Genomic DNA, 24050 nt, shown 5'->3' with positions numbered 1-24050 from the left:
TCACATGGTCAGACCACCATTTGGTCACTTTCCAACGTAAAACACAACAAATAAACACACCCAAGACAATCTTTCGACCTTGGAGCAAACTCAATTTTGAATACTTAGAAACACAAGTAAAAGCCAACACAATACATTCTGTTCAAAAACTTTGAGTGTCTATAGGAAACTTTCAATATCCTAGTACCACTCAGAAAAACAAAACGGGACAAATGAAAACAAGCACTTTGGAGACACACAGCTAAAAAAAAAAAAAATAAAGATGAACAAATCATCAGGAGGCTTCAACAAACTTGGTTCAGAACAACCAACATTCAAGATAAACTTCACCTACACAAACTTAACAAAATAAACAAATCCTCAATTAAAAAAAAAGCTAAAAATACATTTAAAAAATGTATTACTCAAACAGAATTCAAAATGCTATATCTGCAAATAAAGAATTTTCTAAAATTATCAACGAATTTTGAAAACCTAAATTCATGGAAGGAGTTCAACCCATCACTCAAGAATTCATAGACATATTCATTTCACAACCAAGCCAGACACATTGGACTCCTATTTAAAACAAAAGAAAACCACCACCAGCAACCTGTTTCAAAAAATTCCTTCCAAGAGTAAGCAAACCCAGCCTCCGCACTCATTCAAACAAATACCACAAAGTAAATTTATGGATCTGGTCAAAGCAAGTAGGCCTTCTGGCCCCTCTTCTGACCCTTGTCCACCACACATCTTCAAGAGCATACTTGTATCTATCTCTGCTGTAAAACCAGTAGGAAGAATTATCATTAATTCTTTAACTACAGGTATCTTTCCTGAAGACCTTAAAAAAGCCTACATAACTCGTTAGTAAAGAAAACCTGAACCTGCATGACCCCAACAACTACAAAACTATTACAAATGGACCTTTCCCAGGCAAACTGACCGAGCAGCTTTCACCCAGATGTCACAATTCATTGAAGATAATTCCATACTTTCAGAGTACCACGCTGGATTCCGCCCAGGAAGAGACCCTGAATCTTCCCTCATTGCCATCTGGGATGATCTTAAAAACACAATAGACTGCAGTGGATTTTCTGCACTACTTCTCTTGGTCCCCTCAGCCACCTTTGACACAGTTGACCTTAACACCCGAAAACAAAGACTCTTTGAAGCCGGCATAAAGGGGACTGTTCTCGACTGAATCACATCCTACCTTCAAAACAGAATAAATTTCATCCATACTCCTCCTTTCTTGTCCAAACCCTACTTCACAAAAGCAGGGGTCCCTCAAGGGTCAGCTATCTCACCCATGCTTTTCAACTTCTTCATAATGTTATTACTGGCAATGATCAATGAATTTGAACTCAAATGCTACAACAATGCAGATGACAAATACTCCTTAAAGTGGAATGCCCCAAAGACATTGAAAACTCACAAATCTTCAATTATCTCTGAGCCGTTGATTAGTGGGTGACATGGAGCCATCTCAAACTGAATGCTTCCAAAACAGAAATACTCACATTTGGTGATTGGAAGAATTATGACCCACTCTGCACTTGGCCTGACAATCTGGGACCACCTCCTAAAAGTAACTAAGATAGTTAGAAACCTTGGAATTACCATGGACTCCATGCTAACAATGAATGCTCAAATGGACAAATTAGCAGGATCAAGCTAAATCAAGCTAAATCACCATAAAAACTCTGTGACCCATCTTCCCCACCCCAGATTTCCACATAAGGTGCAGGGTACTATCTCTGTTGTACTATTGAAGCTGGATTATGCCAGTGGTATCTACCATGGATCATCTCTACCTACTATGAAAAAACGACAACACATTCAGAAATCAGCAGATAGAATACTCCTACATGTAAAGCCAAGAGCCCACATCTCCCCTGCCTTGAGGACCCTACATTGGTTACCGGCTGCCAGAAGATCCACCTTCACGTTGCTTTGTATCACCCACAAAGCAATACATGGGACAGGACCATCAGGAATAAAATCACAAAATAGATTCAAAAAAGAAATATCTGCTCAAGATTGACACCCTCCTGTCAAAACACCATTGTACAAGAAAGACAATAGGTGGTACATCTTTCTCTGTTCATGCGGCCAAACTATGGAATTCATTGCCCCCAAACATAAGATCCACAGATAAATATATTATCTTCAGAAGACTACTGGACTGTATATCCCTGTATATTTAAACATTTATAATTTAATTATATGTATATATCTAAATATGTGTATTTCTTTGTTCAAATAGGTATAACTATTTTATCTAAACATACGCACACTCTTTACATCTGTTTTAACAAATGTATATTTTACTTAACCTTAAATGTATATATTTATGTGTAGATGAATGTATGCGTTTATATATATATATATATATATATATATATATATATATATATATATATATATATATATATGTGTGTGTGTTCGATGGCATGTGTAGCTGCAGATACACATGCTGTGCACATCCCGCCATCTGGTGTTGGGCTCGGAGTGTTAAAAGTTGTTTTTCTTCGAAGAAGTCTTTTCGAGTCACGAGATCGAGGGACTCCTCCCCTTTCGGCTCCATTGCGCATGGGCGTCGACTCCATCTTAGATTGTTTTTTTTCCGCCATCAGGTTTGGACGTGTTCCTTTTCGCTCCGTGTTTCGGGTCGGAAGGTTAGTTAGAATCTCGGAAAAATCGTCGGTATTGTTTGCGTTCGGTATCGGGTTAGTTACAACAGATCGACACCGACTTTTGAAGAGCTCTGGTGGCCCTTCGGGGTTTTTTCGATTCCCCGTCGGGCCTGGTCGGCCCGGCCACGTGTCTCTTCACGGCTGATGGAACGGACCCCATTCCGTTTCTGCCCAAAACGTCATAACAAGTATCCGTATACAGATCAGCATCTGGTCTGTAACTTGTGTCTGTCTCCAGAGCACAAGGAGGATACCTGTGAAGCCTGTCGAGCGTTTCGGTCGACGAAGACATTAAGAGACCGAAGAGCAAGAAGACTGCAGATGGCGTCGGTGCTGACAGGACAAGGGCGTTTCGAGGAGGAAGAAGAAACCTTCTCCATCCAGGAATCTGACTCGAACGAGCTCGATCCCGAAGAAACGCTGAAAACCGTGACTAAGACGTCGAAACATAAAACTCACGAGAAGACAAAAGCCCAGGGGACGCCACCGCCAACAGGCCATGGCTTAACCCGAAAAATAGGTGACCGATCATCGGCACCGAAAAAGGGCACGCTTGTGGCGAAGTCATCCGACTCCGGTCGAGATACCGCCACACAGCAATCTCGGGCCCGAGACAGCGGCTCCGAGCAGATTCGCCCCCGAGACAGTGGCACCGAAATGGGTCGGCACCGAGACACCACGACGCCGAAAATAAAGGTTTCCTCGGAGCCCAAAAAGGCGACCGAAAAGGTTTCGATTCGGAAACATCCAGCCTCGGAACCAAAAACAGGTTCCTACACAGAGGAACAGGGATTGTCCTCCCAGATGCAAGGACATAAGTTCGGAGAAGAACTTGAATCAGTAGAACCAGACTACACTCAAAGAAGGCTCCACATTCAAAAAGACACAGGTAAGATAAGCACTCTTCCCCCAATTAAGATGAAAAGAAGACTTGCCTTTCAAGAAAAGGACAAGCAGCCACAGGCAAAGGTGGCAAGACAAACAACTCCACCACCATCAATGCACACATTCCCAGTAGCCACTCCACCACTGATGCAATCCCCGACTCATAGTGCAATGAGTCAAGATGATCCCGACGCATGGGACCTTTATGATGCTCCTGTATCAGATAACAGCCCAGACTGTTACCCTGCGAGGCCGTCGCCACCTGAAGACAGTACATCCTACACGCAGGTGGTCTCAAGGGCAGCTGCTTTTCATAACGTGACCTTGCATTCAGAACCAATTGAGGATGACTTTGTTTAATACACTATCCTGCACTCCTAGCCAATACCAAAGCTTACCTATGCTCCCGGGAATGCAAAAACATTCCAAACAAATATTTCAGGATCCTGTAAAAGGCAGAGCCATAACTCCAAGGGTGGAGAAGAAGTACAGGCCACCGCCAACAGACCCTGTTTATATTACGCAGCAATTAACACTAGACTCTGTGGTTGTCGGGGCAGCTCGCAAGAGAGCAAACTCTCACACCTCGGGAGACGCACCACCTCCAGACAAGGAGAGTCGCAAATTCGATGCTGCAGGTAAAAGGGTTGCAGCACAAGCAGCAAACCAATGGCACATTGCCAACTCACAAGCACTTTTGGCAAGATACGATAGAGCTCATTTGGACGAAATGCAGCATTTCATAGAACACTTACCCAAAGAGTTCCAGAAAAGGGCACAACAAGTGGTGGAAGAAGGACAAAGTATCTCCAATAATCAGATACGGTCAGCAATGGATGCAGCAGATACGGCTGCAAGGACAGTAAATACTGCAATAACTATAGGGAGACACGCATGGTTGCGTACGTCAGGATTCAAGCCGGAAATACAACAAGCCGTGCTGAATATGCCCTTTAATGAACAGCAGTTGTTTGGGCCGGAAGTCGACACTGCTATTGAGAAACTCAAAAAAGATCCTGATACGGCAAAAGCCATGGGCGCACTCTACTCCCCACAGAGCAGAGGCACATTTTGCAAAACACAATTTAGGGGAGGGTTTCGAGGTCAACCTACAGAGGCCACAACCTCACAAGCAAGGCCAACTTATCAAAGCCAATATCAGCGGGGAAGTTTTCGGGGGCAATATAGAGGGGGACAATTCCAAAAGAATAGAGGGAAGTTCCAAAGCCCCAAAACTCCTCAAAAGAAGCAGTGACTTCCAAGTCACACATCCCCAACACCTAACACCTGTGGGGGGGGAGACTAAGCACATTTTACAAACATTGGGAGGAGATAACAACAGACACTTGGGTACTGGCAATTATCCAGCATGGTTATTGCATAGAATTTCTCAGATTCCTTCCAAACGTCCCACCGAAAACACACAATATGTCAAAACAACTTATAGATCTTCTAGGACTAGAAGTTCAGGCATTGCTACAGAAAGAAGCAATAGAATTAGTACCAAACCAACAGAAAGGAACAGGAGTTTACTCTCTGTACTTTCTCATACCCAAAAAAGACAAGAGTCTGAGACCTATATTAGATCTCAGAACATTAAATACCTACATCAAATCAGATCACTTTCACATGGTGACAATACAGGACGTAATCCCACTGCTCAAACAACAAGACTACATGACAACACTAGACCTAAAGGATGCATATTTCCATATACTGATACATCCTTCACACAGAAAGTACTTAAGATTTGTATTCCAAGGGGTACATTACCAATTCAAGGTGTTTCCATTCGGAATAACAACTGCGCCAAGAGTTTTTACAAAATGCCTGGCAGTCGTAGCTGCACATATCAGAAGGCAGCAAATACATGTGTTCCCGTACCTAGACGATTGGTTAATCAAAACCAGCATGCTAGAATGGTGTTCACAACACACAAAGTATGTCATAGAAACCCTCCACAAACTAGGTTTCTCAATCAACTACACAGTCACACCTTCTGCCATGTCAAACATGGCAATACTTAGGGGCGACAAGCAACACAGCAAAAGGGATTGCCACTCCAAGCCCACAAAGGGTTCAGGCATTTCACAATGTAATACAGGCCATGTATCCAAAACAAAAAATACAAGTCAAAATGGTGATGAAACTATTAGGCATGATGTCCTCATGCATAGCCATTGTTCTAAACGCAAGGTTGCACATGCGGCCCTTACAACAGTGCCTAGCATCACAAGGGTCACAGGCACAGGGTCAACTTCTAGATCTGGTGTTGATAGACCGCCAAACATACACCTCGCTTCAATGGTGGAACAGTATAAATTTAAACCAAGGGCTGCCTTTCCAAGACCCAGTGCCACAATATGTAATAACGACAGATGCCTCCATGATAGGGTGGGGAGCACACCTCAATCAACACAGCATCCAAGGACAATGGGACACTCAGCAAAAACAGTTTCACATAAATCACTTAGAACTACTGGCAGTATTTCTAGCGCTGAAAGCATTTCAACCCATAATAAGCCACAAACACATTCTTGTCAAAACAGACAACATGACAACGATGTATTACCTAAACAAACAGGGAGGGACACACTCCACACAGTTGTGTCTCCTGGCACAGAGAATATGGCATTGGGCGATTCACAACCACATTCGCCTAATAGCACAATTTATTCCAGGAATTCAGAATCAGTTACCAGACAATCTCTCTCGGGATCACCGACAGATCCACGAATGGGAGATTCACCCCCAAATACTGAACACTTACTTCCAGAGTTGGGGAACACCACAAATAGATCTATTTGCAACAAAGGAAAACGCAAAATGCCGTAACTTCGCATCCTGGTACCCACAAGATCAGTATCAGGGCAATGCGTTATGGATGAGTTGGTCAGGGATATTTGCTTACGCTTTTCCCCCTCTCCCACTCCTTCCATATCTGGTAAACAAGTTGTCAAAACAAACTCAAACTCATACTAATAGCGCCAACATGGGCAAGACAACCTTGGTAAACAACACTACTAGACCTCTCAGTAGTGCCTCATGTCAAACTACCAAACAGACCAGATCTGTTAACGCAACACAAACAACAGATCAGACACCCAAATCCAGCATCGCTGAATCTAGCAATTTGGCTCCTGAAGTCCTAGAGTTCGGACACTTAGACCTTACACAGGAATGTATGGAGGTCATAAAACAAGCTAGGAAACATACCACTAGACATTGCTATGCAATAAGTGGAAAAGATTTGTTTATTACTGCCATAATAATCAAATTCAACCCTTACACGCATCTGCCAAAGACATCGCAAGATACTTATTACATTTGCAAAAGTCAAAGCTAGCTTTTTCTTCCATTAAGATGCATCTTACCGCAATTTCAGCTTACCTGCAAATTACGCACTCAACTTCACTATTTAAGATACCAGTCATAAAAGCGTTTATGGAAGGCCTAAAGAGAATTATACCACCAAGAACACCACCAGTTCCTTCATGGAACCTCAACATTGTCCTAACACGACTCATGGGTCCACCTTTTGAGCCCATGTACTCTTGTGAAATGCAATACTTAACATGGGAAGTTGCATTTTTAATTGCCATCACATCTCTAAGAAGAGTAAGTGAGATTCAAGCATTTACCATACAAGAGCCATTTATTCAAATACACAAGCATAAAGTAGTTCTATGGACACATCCTAAATTTTTATCAAAAGTCATATCACCGTTCCACTTGAATCAAACAGTAGAATTACCAGTGTTCTTCCCACAGCCAGATTCTGTAGCCGAAAGAGCACTACATACATTAGACATCAAAAGAGCGTTAATGTACTACATTCACAGAACAAAAATAATTCGAAAAACAATTATTTATTGCTTTCCAAAAACCTCATACAGGAAATCCAATTTCTAAACAAGGCATTGCTAGATGGATAGTTAAGTGCATTCAAACCAGTTATCTTAAAGCAAAAAGAGAACTGCCTATTACACCAAAGGCACACTCAACTAGAAAGAAAGGTGCTACCATGGCCTTTCTAGGAAATATTTTAATGACTGAAATATGTAAGGCAGCTACATGGTCTACGCCTCATACAACTTCAACTCCTACAGGCTGAACCACCGCTTTTGGGGAAATAACTGCTTACTAGTCTATGCAAAGCATGTGTATCTGCAGCTACACATGCCATCGAACGGAAAATGTCACTTACCCAGTGTACATCTGTTCGTGGCATGAGACGCTGCAGAGTCACATGCGCCCACCCGCCTCCCCGAGTTGATCTTTAACATTTGTAAATTTGTAAATATATCACTTTAAACTAAATTATGTACATACATGTTTACTCCATTGCATGGGCACTATTACTATAATACACAACTCCTACCTCACCCTCTGCGGGGAAAACAATCTAAGATGGAGTCGACGCCCAGCGCAATGGAGCCGAAAGGGGAGGAGTCCCTCGATCTCGTGACTCGAAAGACTTCGAAGAAAAACAACTTGTAACACTCCGAGCCCAACACTAGATGGCGGGATGTGCAAAGCATGTGAATCTGCAGCGTCTCATGCCACGAACAGATGTACACTGGGTAAGTGACATTTTCCATATGTATTCTACGCATAACATGTTCATAGGTCATTGGATAGTTTCTCTATAAGTTGTTTGATAAGCTGCTTAAAAGTCTCTTTTTATTTTATCTATCTGAATAGGTAAATATTATCTTAACTGTTTATCTACAGGTATTTCGCTATTGAAATATTGAGGAAAAATAAAGTAAAATTATAAAAGTACACAAATAAATTAACTTAAAATACTGCAACCCTTAAGTCTGTTTAAACGATACAACTTAAATTTCAATATATTCCTTACACATATATTCCCTTACTATGTAATAATGAATCTATACTATATATTTATTACTTACACCCTACTGTACAAGGGGAAAGAAATACACCCTGGAAAGCTTTACTATCTTATCACCCTATACCTCTATCAGTCTATCCTCTATCTCCATTCTCTGACTCATCCCAACCCCATTCGGTTACTATGATCTCCAAAATAACCTTCCCAGACTCTTCCCTCCTCTACCCCTTCTGGCTCACCTTAAACCTCAGTTTACTTCTATGATCTCCCAAACAACCCTCCCTCCCTCATTTATCTCTCCTTTAACTCATCTCAAACACCATTTTACCACTATGATCTCTCCAATTCCTTTCCACAGACTCTACCCTTCTCCAGCTCTCATTTACTTATCTCAAACCTCAGCTTGTGGTTATGATCTCCCAATTAACACTTCTAGATTCTTCCCTCCTCTATACTTCCATTATTCTATTCAATCCAACTAACAGGCTCACGTCACAAATTAAATCATACCTCTTGTACTAATACATTTACTCACATTCCTGTATACTAATTCACCACTAATCTTTTTTGGTTCTGGAGTAGTGTGCTACCCACCACAAATCTCTGCCTTGTCAGGGGTAGTAAGCGCTATACAATTAAAATTAAAGTTGCAATATAGTTGCCACTCCAGCACCCTGACTTCAGTTCTTTTCTTTCCGCGGCAGCCAGTGCTGGTCTGAAGAGAGCTACCCCTCATTGAGTTTTTGTGGTGTCTTTTTTCTGAAGTTTTTTTGAATTGTTTCCTCCTGGTGCGTTGAGGGATGTCTTCAATGAAGACAGCATTCAAGCCCTGCCGATCCTGTCATCAGATGATGTCCGTGACAGATCCGCACCTTGTGTGCCTTTGGTGCCTGGAATGTAACCATGACCCGAAGTTATGCTCAGTGTCTTGGCCCCCCCCCCATTCCAAGTCTTCGGGACAGTTGGGCTTAGTCGAGACCTAAGTCGTCGTCAAAGAAGATGAAAGGTTCTTTAACTTCCCATATCTGTTGGTCAATGCAGGAGCATCTGCATTCTAAGCCTCCCTCTGTAGAGCCTGCGTCTGGGCTGACTCCGTGCCTCCCTGAGTTTCTAGGAGCCAGAGTGACTCCTGCCCAACAGGAGGAGTTCAGTGAGGCCATGCTCCTCATTTTTGTGCAGTCTGACACTATTCACATGCCTTTGGCCCTGATACTGGCATGCTTTCTTCCCCTACAGTGGCTATGGAGGGTCATATTCGATGGGGGTGCAGAGAGCAGCTCAGGTCCTGGACCTTGAGTTGCCTTTTGTGGCAGCCAGGACTAACCTGCTGATAGAGATGCTTCAACTTGGATCTTCATCTTCTGAACAACTGCTCCCGTTAAATGAAACCCTTACATATGCCCTACTGGGTACCTGGTCAAAACCCAGCACAGGGTCTCCTGTGAACAGGACAGTTGCCCATCGCCGTCGCTCTACTCCAAGCGACCCAAGTTTCCTTATGTAACACCTCAGTCCTGAGAGTTTGATTATCCAAGCCTCTACGTTCCATGACTTGGTCCCTTCCGCACCCCCTGATAGGGAATTCAAGAGTCTGGACACATTTGGGAAGAAGATGTTTTCTTCCACCAGCCTGGCATTGTGGTCAGTGTGTATGCCTTTTGGGACACAACCAACTCACTGGGCAGAGCAGTTGCATTAACAGTGGCAACTGAGGCGCCATGCCTGGTTTTAGTACTTCTGGCTGTTCGGGGTGGGGGGGCAGTGTCCAAGCCCTTTGATGGCACCTGTCTACTCGGATACAAAGCAGACATGGCACTCAAGCGCTTCAGATTCTTGTGCTACAGGCAGGTCATTGGGCATCATGGTGGCACCTCATCCTCCTCAGTCTGCTTAGCCCAACTTTCGTGGCTATGAAAGGGGCACCCCACTATGTCAGTTCCTGTCCAGTCACTGTGCCGCACATGCTGCTCAACCTCTGCGTGGCCAGGGATGTGGGATCCATTGTCCTAGTTCTGGACACAGTGCAGTTTCAGGCTTATCCTCATGAGCGGAGAGTCCAGGATATTCAGACTATGATACTCATGTTTCATCCTCTATCCTGGATTTCATTGAGAATGACAGACTGCTGAATTCTCTCAAACATTCGCTGCCAAGATTAGATTACAGACTTCAGGAGGAAGGTCAAAGGCTGTCAATTCGCTGCTCAATCTCTATGCAAGAAGGCAGGGACTGGACAGGTTTGGGTGGAGAGCCCTCCACTCAGCTGCTGCAATAGTAGATATTCCTGGAGGCGGAGTCTGATCGGAGGATCGATAGCCATGCTCAATAGCTTGTGATACCCGACTGTGTTTGGACTTTGTGACAAACAGGCTTTAGGCTCTGGGTAGGATGCCAGTCGAGGAAAATAGGCAGGTAAGTATTAGACTTGGGGAGCTCAGGGACGTAGGTGCACCTTTGGTCCTCTTCTCATATGCCCAGGAGCGGAATGATGCAGGGGGATCTTTAGGAGTTGTGTGTTCTCGTCTAGGAGCACTCGCGGTCAGGGGGTCCTGCGTGTAGAGGCTGCAGGCATTGTCGGGAAGTACAGCAAGGGTGGACTCAGGGTGGACTCATGCCCAGGGGAGTGAAGGGATGTCGTTGACACTAGTGACCCACCTCAGATGGGGTCAGGGGCAACAGGTGCAGTGGTTGCTAGAGGTGTTGGGTTTACTCTCACCACAAGGCTGCAGGAGACTGGGGCCTGAGAGCAGAGGCTGCAGGCAACTTGGTGGAGTCAAGGAGGGTGAAACCTGAGTGGACTCAGACTCTAGACAGCTGGAGAACTGGGCTGGCACCATTGGTTGGCTTCACCTCGGGTTGTGGTTGTCTGGTGCAGAGGTTACTTCGGGTGTCGTGTCCTTGCTGTTTAAGGGGCTGCAGAGTCCTTTCTGGAAACTTTGTTGCAGAGCAGTTCTGCGGCCCACGGGAGTCTGAGTCTTTGTAGAAGGCAGGCAGTCCTCCTGGGTTTCTTGGAGGCTCAGCTGCAGGAAGAGTCATGTTTTGGGCAGAGTTTATTGAGGTCAGCAGGCAGGCTGATGGTGCTGGTTCCAAGTCAGCTGCTGCTTTTCCTTTTCTGCAGGTGCATCTCTTCTTTGTCCTTTGCTTCATAGGTAGTCCGGATCTGAGTACTAGGGTTCGGGGGTGCCACCTAAAATCTCAGTTTAGTGGCATTACAGGGAGTGCCAGATAGTAGCCAGTGGGTTGCCAACCTTTTAGGGTGACTGCACACTTTCTATGACCACTTCCGCTGTGAGTAGTGGGCATAACCCTAAGCCTAGTGGCCTTATTCCTTCCAAACAATATGGAGGATTTTAAAAAGTAGTGTTGACTTCAGCTCGTCCACCTTAGGGGTTTAGACTGGCATGAACTGGGTACACCACCTAATCTGCCTTGCGGGGATGGGATTGGGGGGAGGGGCGTCATCTCCATCTGGAGGGAGCTGGTTCTCATTACAGAGATGGCTAGGCTGTAGAAACTTCTGTCCATCTTGCATGGGTGACCTCCGCCCAGTGCAGTCTTTTGTCTCAGGCCCTCAACAGCACTGGCTCTCAGCTTGTAGGGCTAGAAATGTATCTGTGGTAGCTGAATGTGTCAGGACCAGTCAGTCAACACACTTGTAGCTGGTAGGTTTTCCGCGGGCACCTCTAAGGTGCTCTATGTGTGTATTTATTAATAAATCAATCACTGGTGTCATTGAGGGTTTATTATTCTGAGATGTTTGATTTCAAACATCCTAGGATTCAGAGAAGCCCTCGTGTAGCTGGGGAACTCGTAATGACCGGCGTCCAGCACATGCATTTGAAATGGCTTCCCTGTGCACTTATCTCTCAGAATCGACCAAAACACAGCAGGGGCATATCTGCTCATCTATATATGCCCTACATGTGTCTGGAGGCACATAGGGGTGTGTGATCGGTCGTGTTTTCAAGTTAGTCTACACCATGACACACAGTCTACAGTGGTAGCACTGTGTGGGTTTGGTGATGGGTCCCTGAGGGTGGCACAATTGGTGCTGCAGCCCTCGGAGACCTTCCTTAGTACCCCAGGTCCTATTTACTAGGTACTTATAGTGGTAGCTAAAGAGTTTGCCAACTGTGCAAAACAACCGAAGTTCTTGGGAACGAGATCTGGCTCTGGGACCTGGTTAGCAGGGACCCAGTGTACTAACAGTCAAAACCACATTTAAAAAAACTGATAAAAAGTGGGAGCTAACCATGTCAAAAAGGGTGCTTTCCTACAGTCAGTACTGAAGCCGCATGAAGCTACCTGCTGTTGCTGCTGAAAAGCTGTTCTGGACCAGTGTGATGCCTGGAATCATAATAGATGAGGTGGGGAGTCTGTTGGAAAATTATGTATCCACCAAAAATGTTCTTACCAATCTTGGTAACTTTTTCTTTGCTACATTGTATAAATACTGAGCTATCAAGAGGAAGAGTATTTTTTTGGTTCAGAATTGTTAGTGTAAACTTTATCATATGCAGTGTTTTTACTTCTAATTTTAAAATCATAAACAGGATTTTTCTGTTTTATTTTACTTGAATAACAGGTGTGGGAAAACCACCATCTGTCAACTATTTGCAGCCATGGCAGAACAGACTTTGTACTCTGTGAACTGCCACATGCACATGGAAACATCAGATTTTCTTGGTGGACTGCGTCCTGTCAGGCAGAGATCAAAGGACAAGGTAAATGGCTCATGACCTGCTACAAACACATTTTAGTTTTCATGTTATTCATAGGTAGATGTAGTGTAATTGGCAGTTTAAGGACATTTTTTAGTGCATTTATTTGAAGAGGTTGCAACCCTTAAATGAGAAAAAATAGAATGTGAAACGAGATATATTTCGAAATGATAGTACTTCCTGCAGATTTCTCCTCCTCTCAGTATTCTTCAGACTTGATCCCGAAAAACCTTTCCTCAGCAATAGCTCTCTAGCGCTACTTTGTGGTACTATCCAACATTGTTTGGTGCCTTGATATCAGTTATGTTTTTTCAAGACTTCTTAAGTGCTCCAAGCTCTTCTTGAGTGTTTTACTGAAGTTCTTCACTAAGTATTCAACAGCCATTATGTCAGTTGTCTCCTTTCAAGGTTTCAGGGTTTAAACCTTTTTAACTATGTTGAAATAAATGTCTCTTTTTGTCTTGGGCTGCTAAGGACAGACCTAGCAGCCACTTTGTCCTTTTGAAGGAAAGCATCCTGATGGGGGAGAGATCCCCAAGGCACCATCCTGTGAAAAAATGCATTAAAAAATGTCCTTTTATCCTGAAGGAAAAGGTCCATTCTGTGAGCCATTCTGACACTGCAACATCATTCCTGGCAACAGTCTCTTTATTGTCATTTGAGCCTTTGTGGTTTATAAAGCACCTCAAACCAGAGTTACCTGCTTTACGTGCCACCCTGTCTCAAATAGTCTTTTGGCATCTGTGATATTTCAGAAATGCACATAATCTTTCTTTGCTGGAGATGTACACAAGTCACACCACCTAGCTTTCAGAAATGCCTGACTTTTGAATCTCTTCCTTGGTGACAGCTGAGCCTGAGCCTAAATAATCTAGTTACACTGGTTTGAGCATGGGCATCGAGTCCTTTGTTAGAATGTTTTCTCTTTGCCGTCTGGTTTGGACATGTGTATCTTCACTCCATCTTCGACTCTCATTGTTCGAAACTTTCATTCTTTCTTTCATTCAACTGTATTGTTCTCTTGATCGTGAAAGTCCACCTTTACATTTGTTCTTTCCAACCGTTGAGTACAGATCGAGCGCCTTTTGGGGTGACCTCGTCCATTTTCGGGATACCTCCACGCAGGGCTGAAGAGAATGCTGAGCTGATTGAACGAACACTATTCCAACCATCATCAGGTGTGTAATCTGATTCTCTTCCCCTGATCACCAAGAAGCTATCTGTGACACCAGCAAGTCCTTTAGATCAAAGAAGACCCTTCGGGCCCGAAGGAATTGTCGGTTGGAGTTAGAGCACAAGTCCCTCAGAAGATATCCAGGACGTTGGTGGGGAGGAGCAAGCACAGGAACAGCCCGAACAAGAGGCCTTCTCCATTCAAGATTCTGACGTTCAGTTGGACATTGAGAGACACAAGGTGACATCTAGCACCCCCCATGAGTACTGTGACCCCTCCTGCCCACCCAAAGACTGTTAACAAATCCCCTTACTTAGGTCACTGGACCGCCACTACTGCCAAGCCATGGCTGTTTTTGAAAAACAAAACCTACTTTGGCTGCATTGCCCTTCGGCTTGGTTCCAAAACTATCCGAGACCACAATATTGTCTTGGGCATCAACCTCCAGCTCCTCTTCATAGCTGTTTCCAGCAAACGTTTGGCACAGCGCACCTCGTCTCTGAGCTGACAGGCCTCAACTGCTGCTTTTGTACTGACAAAGGGTAACCAACTGAAACCCTTGGTGCTGAAACAAGGGAGCCAACTCCATCAGAGCACATGGACAAGTCAGTCCTCCACTACGCCATCTCCAGTTGAACCTGTATTGGAAGCTATGGATGCTAAACAGCGCCGCCTCCATATCCAGGAAGGTACAGGGCGTATTATTGCTTCCTCCCCTGTCATGCTCAAGAGGAAATGATACTTTAGGGAGGGTTTGAACACTTCTCCACCTCCAAAAAAGGTCTCTAAGCACAAGGCTACCACTACGTGACCTAAGGCTTTTCTTCCTCGTCCTGAACCACCTTCCTCACCACCTCCACTCCCTACTTCACCTCAACCTCGTGTCCCTCCTCCTTTATTTATAGGAGAACATTTGGGTGGAACACATCACAACAGAGGACTGCCAACAAGCCTTAGCTAATGCATACCAGGGCAGAAGAAGAGGTACAAGGCTGAAGAGGGCCAGCAAGGTCCTGGGGACTCGACCCTTGGAGGAGAGTCCGTGCTGACCTTCAGCAGTCGGAAGAGCCAGTAGCAGTACTTGCAGCCCCCACAGGCACAGTAAGTTACAGTGAGACCCACTCAGCACACCTGGAGAGGAGTCCCACGTCACTGGAGCAGAAGAGGGGAGACTGTCCTTGCAAGGATGAAGAGCTGGAGGCCAGGTCTACTTGGAGCCTGAAGTTCCCTTGGAGCAGGTGATGACAAGCCTTGGTTGCTGCATGAGCGCGGTGCACAGGGGTACTGTCGTGCAAGGAAAGGCTAGGGCTCACCGCCTCCCTAAAAGGGACAGAGGTCAGAGTCGACCACTCCGGACCACCACCTGTGTTGCAGGATCCCCACGTTTTCAGAGGAGAGAAGATCCACACAGCCGGACGTTGTTGCCTTAGGTGCCTGCAGATGCAGGGGATTGACTCCTTCACTCCAAGGGAGATTCCTTTTTGCTTCTTGGTGCAGCTGAAGTCTTGACGACCCCAGAGGATGCACAGCTGTGGAAATGTTGTAGTTTCTGGAAAATGCCAGGGAAACAATGTTGCAAGGCGAGGTTGTTTCAGGAGTTGGAGTCTTGTTGGTTTCAAGTGTCCAGTGGCGGTTCTGGTGGCCAGGAGCAGAAGAGGTTAATGCAGAGGAGTCCTGGTGGAGTTTTGCATGCCGGATCTGGGGATCCACCACAAGGGAGTTCCCAAATCACCCTCAAAGGGGGTTTGGTCACTCTGCAAGGTGACCTATCTGAGGGGGTCCCTTACATCACCTTCCGGACCTGGCCACTCGGGTGCTCCTAGGGGCCTCTGTAGATCTTCTTTTCAAAATGGCAGAATCAAGTGGCCACCTGGAGGGGCTCTGGGCACAGCGGAGTGGTCACGCCCCTTTTCTTTGTCCAGTTTCACGTGAGAGCAGGGACTTGTGGGCCCTGGGCTGGTGCAAACCGGTTTATGCTAGGATCGCACCAAATGTGTCCTTCAGAGCAAACCGGAGACATGGGAAGGTTACCACTCACAAGCTTTGTAACAACTATTTCCAAGGGAGAGGGTGTTTTCTCCCTCTCACACAGGAAATCCTTTGTTCTTCCTTCCCCTGCCTGAGCTGGTCAAGCAGCAGGAGGGCAGGACCCTGTCTGACTGGGGGTGGGGGCTGCAGAAGTGTGGGCTGTATGCAAACACTGAAAAACTGGTAAGAGCAATACTGAGAGCCCCCAGAGTGCATGGAATCATGCCATCAATACTGGCATTAGAATGGGGGTATGATTCTAACATGTTTCACACCAAACATGCCTAGGTTCATATTAACCATTATGTATCTGGACTATAGGTAGTGAGTGACCTGTGGCCAGAAAACGGGTAAAATGGCTTCCCTGTACTTACAAAGTCCAGAGAATTGGAACTGGAGTTCGTAGGGGCACCTCTGCCCATGCAGGGGTGCCCACACACAGGGGCCTGCACCCTGCCCTTTGGACTGCCATAGGGTTGACTTAAAGTGACCTGGTGCAGTATCCAACAGTGAAAGGGTGCCTACACCTTTTCATGCAGACTGCAATGGCAGGCCTGCATGCAGACACAGTTTGCATGGGCTTCCATGGGTGGCGTAATACATGCTGCAGCCCATGGGGGGGGGTCCCCTGATGTACCAGTGCCCTGGGCACCTGAGTATCATTTACTAGGTGGTCAGAGGGGTACACCAGTATGCCAGTTGCGGGGTGTTACAAAGGTACCAGGACAACCAACTTTGGAGGAAAGAGCACAATCACTGGGGTCCTGGATGGCAGGATTCCAGTGAAAACAATCTAAACACACTTGCAGACAGGCAAAAAGTTGGGGGCAGCCATGCCAAAAAGAGTGACTTTTCTACACCAGACACATGGGACTTATATGACACTGATGCCATGATAAATACGAACCCAGCAAACCATTGGCGCATTGCCAGTTTACAGGCCTCGTTATCAAGATGAGGATCGGATCCAGTAGTAGGTTCTGTGGGCGGAAGCCTGGAGCATCGAGACACCTTCCGCGTCTCATCAGCAGAGTGACTGGGTAAAGTTGAAGAATGTCTAGCCTTCTTCAACTTCTTGTTAGCCGAATGACCTGAAAACCAGGAAGAAGATGAGTGGTGGTGACTCCTCGAGCAGTCTCAAGACCTTCCTCTCCCTTAAAGCCTTTGAGCGCATGCGCAGCACTTAGAGCATGACTTTGGGTCGTGGTCAAGCTCCAGACACCATAAACAGACCCGGTGCGGATTTGTCACCCACATCATATGGTGACAGTCATTGCAATGTTTGAACCCGGTCTTCGCAGGCATCCTCGAAATAGGTAAAAAAAAAAACAACCAGGGTAGCTCTCTCCGGATCAGCGCATGGCGCGGAAAGAAAAAAAAACTGACGTCGCCGAGGCAGCGCCTATGTGCGACCCTGACGTCATCACGGCGACTATGATGCCAATGATGACAGCAGAGTCAACCGACGCTACCTGATGGCGTGCAAGAGTACTGATCAAAGAAAACTCTCCAGATCCAGTCTGAAGCCTGGGGAAAATTCTAAGATAAGGAATCTGCAAAGAGAATGTCTCTACTATATAAAGTGCTACCAACGGTAAGTAACTTGTTCTTTAGTGCACTAAAATTAGGTACGTCGTCCAGAGTCCAGTGGACCCCCAAATGGTTTGCTGAGACAAAAGGAGATAGGACTAATTCTCAATTTCGAGCAGTTAGGCTTATCAGAGGGTACGGCTAAGAATTTGTCTGTCTCAGAGGCAATAAATGAGACACACAAACCCAAGAACTTCGTAATCAGGTAAGTAGACTTTTAAGCATAAATACTTTGCAGTTTCAAAACTAGACAGTGCAATTTTCAGAGTTCTTTCAGTGTTATCCTATGGAGGTAGAACAATGGTAAGCAAACACAGGATTAACGACTTGCGTTGCCAATCTCAGGGAGTTAATGTAAGCACTTGGTATTGATCAGAACTCCACCAACAGGTCACACCAGGTGGCACCAGGGCGACCGGCTGCAGAGGTACAGTAAGACGTTGAGTGCCCATTGGTTTCCTATGGGAGTTTGACCCTGTGACAAACAGGCTGCAGGCTCTAGCTGGAAAGCCAGTCGGGGACAACAAACAGGTAGGTAGTAGATTTGGGGTGTTTGAGGTCGTAGGCGCACTTTTTGTCCTCTTCTGTGCTTAGGGGCGACAGATGCTGGAGTGTCTAGTGTGCTCATCCGGAAGCACTCGCGTTCAGGGGGCCCTGTGAGTTGAGACTGCAGGCGTCGTGGGGGAATGTAGGAGGCTGGCTCAGTTTATTGGTGTACACCAATGGTGTGGCACCCTATACAGAGTCCAGGCAACCCTTAGTGATAGTGGTTAGGTGTCAAGATAGCAAACGCTCTCTAGGGTTAGCAGTGGTGAGCAGCTAAAGCTTATCAAGGAGGAGTGTAACGCATTTGCATTACGATAGTCAGTAACCAATCACCAGAAAGAACCACACCACATGTTGCAAAATTAAAGGTTTCTTTATTATAACACTATAGCTAAACTTCATTGGTGTATCTCCACCTGGAGATATCAGCACACAAAAATATACACTTACTAACAGTCAGCATAAGCATAAAAATACATGGAGCCCTAAGGGGGACGGGGCAAACTGTATACTAATCAAGTGGTATAAGAATGGAGGTGCCCGACGAAGGTAGGTGTTTTAGGTTCACAGGGGCTGGGGGAGTAGGAAACCACCAGTGGTAAGTACTAGAAATCCCACTAGCGCCCGGGTGCAGAGCTGTTATCAGGCATGGTGTCCCATAGGGCTAACACAGGACCATCGGGGCTAGATTTTAATGGATTCAGGACCCTTCTCAGTGGACCTCGAGGAAGTCAGTCGGCACAAAGAAGGTTGGAAAGTGCTCCCACTGCTAGATCCTCAGATGACCAGAGTACCTACAACAGGGAGCCCAGATGAATAGGGGTGGAGTGACAGGAAAACCCTCTTCGGAGTCAGTGGAAGCCCTGGTTGTCAGTCTACTGTCACGACCTGTCTACCATGACAGTGGAACCAAAAGGTGGAGTCCGGATGAGAAGAACCTGAAAACAAATGAACACTGTCCAGACCATTCAGAGATATCCAGGCGGTGGAGGTAGGTAGGTAATGTCCACCCTCTTGAAGGTGAAGTTGCTGGAAGACAGTGAACGAAGTTGTTCAGCTGCGGAGTCCAGGGAGATGCAGGAGATCCTTGATGTCCCACGTCATTTGCCAGATTGAAGAAGGGTCAGTGGCCAGTATGACCACCAACAAGCTTTGCAAATCACGATTGCAAGGAAGGTTGCATATTTTGGTGGACCAGCATGTCCTAATGACCCCCACCCTTGGTGGTGAGTCACGGCAGGCCAGCAAAGCCAACTGCTGAAAGTGTTGGAGGAGCCCCCACGATTGACCCACTGGCAGCATGCACAGGGAGTCGCAAGGAGGCCTCGGCAGCACAAAAAAAATAACAGGAGTCTCACGTCGCAGGAGCTGCAGAGTGGAAGCTGAATCTGGACTTGCAGAGTGTTGGAGGCTGGGACCTCTAGGAGCTCGAAGATCTTTTTGGAGAGGGGCCAACGAGCCTTGGCTTGAGCAAGAGTTGTGGTGCTCAGGGGTTTTGTTCCAGTGGCTGCAGCATTGGTCCAACATGTCCCAGGTTGGTCAGAAGACAAATTGGACCCCGAGAGGACCACAGAACGACCATCTGTGAGCAGAGCCTTTATGTTGTCCATGGGACAGCAGGATCCATCAGCTGGTTGTTGTTGTTTTGACATGCCTACAGATGCAGGGGAGTGACTCCTTCACTCCAAGGGAGACTCCTTCTTGGGTGCAGGCAGAGTCCTTTTGACCCTGGAGGATGCCTACCACGGATGTTGCAGAAATCTTGCAGGAGCTGGATAAACAATGTTGCAGTGGGAGCCCTCCCAACTGGATACATTCTTGTTTCAGTTCCAAAAGCACACCAACAGCGGTTTTGGAGGCCAGGAGCAGAATTTGTTTGGAGAGAGTTCCTTGAAGAGTCATGCTTGGTGAATCTGAGGCCCCACCCCTGGGGGATCCCTTAAGTGACCCTAAAAGAGGGTTGGTCACTCTCTGAACTGACCGACCTATGAGAGGGGGTCTTGGATGTCATCTACTTGGCCTCACAAGTCAGATGCTCCCTGGGGCCTCTGCCCCCTCGTTTCCAAGACAGTAGAATTTACTGTCCACCTGGCAGGGCTCTGTGCACCTCCCTATGGGAAGAGGAGCTGGACAGGGGGTGGTCATTCCTCTGCCCTTTGTGTATTTTTGCGCCAGAGTTGGAACCGGGGGTTCCTGAAGTAGTGCAAACCGGATTATGCAAGGAGAACACCAAATGTTCCCTTCAAAGCAGTCTGGTGGAGCTCCGAGGCCACCCCAGCCCAGAGACTCCTATTTCAAAGTCAGAGATGGTCAGGAAATCCTTTGTTCTGCCTTCCCTTGATTGAGTTAGGGGTGTTATCGGGAGTGCCAGGTGGTAGCTAATGGGCTGACCACCTTTAGAGTGACTACACCCTTCCTGTGACTTCTGCTGGGAAGTGGGCATAACCCTAACCTTAGTGGGCTAATTCCTTTCAAACAAGATATAGGAATTTAAGAAGTAGTTTCAACTTCAGCTAGTCAACCTTGGGGATTGGAACTGGCAGGAATTGGGCACTCCTCCTAATTTTCCCACCTGTGCTGCCACCAGAAGTGGGGTCAAGGCAGGGAGTTTGGTCTTCTCCACCATCTGGAGAGATCTGGATTGCATTACAAAGGCAGCAAGCCTTTTGAAAATCCCTGCCTTGGAATGTCCATCCTGCCTGTGAGAGGAGGTCACACCTCTGCCCAGAGCAGGCCATAGTCTCAGGCCCTTGAGGGCATTGACGTTCACCTTAGGGGGGCAGAAACAGGTCTATGGTGGCTGAACTGGTCAGGACTAGTGAGCCAGCACACTAGTAGGTTTTTAGGGGGCACCTCTTAATTTTCATTATCCAAAAGGGCGTGCTCTGTGTGTATTAATAAAACCATCACTGGAGTCTGTGAGCGTTTATTATTCTGATATATGCATACCAACATCCCAGGATTCAGAGAAGTCATCATGTAGCTGGGGAACTCATAATGACCAGTGTCCAGCACATGCATTTAAAATGGCTTCCCTTTGCACTTACCATATTTCAGCATCGATAAGACATAGCAGGGACATATCTGGTTATGCATTTATGCCCTCACATGTGCACCTGGGGATGTGTGACAGGTCATGTTTTCAGTTTAGCCCGCACCAGCTCATGCAGTCTGCGATGGCAGCACTGTGTGGGTTAAGTGAGGTCACCGAGGGTGGCACAATTGGTGCTGCTGATCTCACAGATCTTCCTTAGTACCGCAGGGTCTGGGTAACAGCGGTACCATTTACTAGGATTTTACAGTGTTAGCTAAAAGTCAATTGTTGCAAAACAACTGTGCAGTTTTGGGGAACGGGATCAGGCACTGGGGACCTTGTTGGCGGGGAGCCAATGCCCTAACAGTCAAAGCCACATCAGAAACCTGGCAAAAGAGTGGGGCCTAACCATGTAAAAAAGGGTGCTTTCCTACAAGAGACATGCCTGACTTAGATGTTCTGACATCAAGCCAATGGTACAAGGGGTGCTCAACATGTCCTTTGACAAAAAGAACCTTTTTGGCCCTCAAGTGGGCTTCACTCTTGAGAAGCTGAAAAAAGATACTGACACTGCAAAAGTCATGGTCACCCTTCAGTCTCAGTCACATAAAGGCAACTTTCGTCACCCTACATTTAGAAGTGGTTACAAACCGACCATCTTAGAACCATATTCCTCCCAAACTTGACAACCCTCAGCCTCATGTTCTTGAGGCTTCTTCAGAGGAACCTATAGAGGCAACAACAACTGAGGCAGAGGCAAGAGCTCTACCACCCATAGCTCTTCCTCAACATCTAAACAGTGACTTACTACATCTCCCTGCCCCCACACCACACCTTTAGGGGGACGGCTTCAAAATGTCCATACAGAATAGGTAAACATAACATCAGACGACTAGGTCATTTCCGTGATCAAATATGGTTATTGTCTGGATATCACTACCACACGTCCAAACAATCTCCCTCGTTTTCAGTTTATCCCACAAACATGTCACCCTTCTCAAAAAGGTACAGGCCGTGCTTCTGAAAGGTGCCATAGAGCCTGTCCATAACAATATCATGAAACAATAAGTTCGATGGCATCTGTCGCTGTAGATACGCATGTTCTGCAATAGCTCGCCATCTGGTGTTGGGCCGGAGTGTTACAAGTTGTTTTTCTTCGAAGAAGTCTTTCGAGTCACGGGACCGAGTGACTCCTCCTTTTGTCTCCATTGCGCATGGGCGTCGACTCCATCTTCGATTGTTTTTTTTCCGCCATCGGGTTCGGACGTGTTCCTGTCGCTCCGAGTTTCGGAACGGAAAATTAGCTAATTTCGGAAGATTTTCGTCGGTATTGTTGCGTTCGGGATCGGCGTACTTAGATTCCACACCGCATCGAAGATCGAAGAGCTCCGGTGCCCTTCGGGGTAGTTTTTCGATCCTCCGTCGGGGCCTGGTTGGCCCGACCGCGTGCTGAAGAACGCCAATGGAACGGACCCCGTTTCGTTTCTGCCCCAAATGCCACAATAAATACCCCTACACAGACCAACACTTGGTCTGCAACCTGTGCCTGTCACCTGAGCACAGCGAAGACACCTGCGAGGCCTGTCGTGCGTTCCGGTCCCGAAAAACACTCCGAGACCGTCGAGCCAGAAGACTTCAAATGGCGTCCGCACCGACAGCCCAACGGGAGTTCGAGGAACAGGAAGAAGAAGGTACCTTCTCGATCCAAGACTCAGACTCCGAAGGATTCGACGATACACAAACCGTGAGTAAGACGTCGAAAAACACACAGAGAAACATTTACAAGGCCCAGGGGACGCCACTGCCACCAGGCCATGGCTCGACCCATAAATTCGGTGACCGACCGTCGGCACCGAAAAAGGCCAAAACAGTGCCGAGATCGTCCGACTCCGGTCGAGACACCGGCACGCAGCCTTCTCGGGACCGAGAAAGTGCTGGAGACAAGCCTCGACACCGAGATACCGGTGTGGACACGGCTCGACGCCGAGACAGCGGCACCGAAACAGATCGACGCCGAGAGGTTTCGGCCCCGAAAAGGAAAAAAGTCACCTCGGAGCCGAAAAAACACGCAGACAAAGTTTCAACGCCGAAACAAACTGCAAGCGACCCAGCTTCAGGCTCTTATACAGAAGAGCACTCGCTAACCTCCCAAATGCAAAAGCATAGGTTTGAGGAAGAGCTACAAGCAACTGATGTGGACCATACGCAAAAGCGTATCTTCATTCAGCAGGGGACAGGAAAAATAAGCACCCTTCCCCCCATTAGGAGAAAGAGAAGGTTGGAGTTCCAGACGGAACAAGCACCACAACCAAAAGTGGTTAAAAGAATTACACCACCACCCTCTCCTCCGCCCGTGATTAACGTTTCACCAGCACAAACTCCATCTCACTCCCCAGCTCACACCACCATGAGCCAGGGTGACCAAGATCAGGACGCATGGGACCTATACGACGCCCCAGTGTCAGATAACAGCCCGGAGGCCTACCCTACAAAGCCATCTCCACCAGAAGACAGCACCGCGTACTCTCAGGTGGTG

The 24050-nt window shown here is 46.6% G+C and overlaps 1 protein-coding gene across 1 annotated transcript in view; it reads left to right on the top strand.

The window, feature by feature from the left end:
• MDN1 (midasin AAA ATPase 1) overlaps window positions 1–24050 on the top strand; it is a 1740009-nt gene that overhangs the window by 574008 nt on the left and 1141951 nt on the right. Inside the window, exon 30 of the mRNA XM_069235499.1 lies at window positions 13007–13145. Within this exon, the coding sequence (XP_069091600.1) occupies window positions 13007–13145 (139 nt within the window). The remainder of the gene's footprint in view (window positions 1–13006; window positions 13146–24050) is intronic.

Source organism: Pleurodeles waltl, chromosome 5 (assembly GCF_031143425.1).
Source record: "Pleurodeles waltl isolate 20211129_DDA chromosome 5, aPleWal1.hap1.20221129, whole genome shotgun sequence".
NCBI lineage: Eukaryota > Metazoa > Chordata > Amphibia > Caudata > Salamandridae > Pleurodeles > Pleurodeles waltl.
The sequence above is the reverse complement of the archived record's forward strand: the minus strand, read 5'-3'. Positions and strand labels throughout refer to the sequence as shown.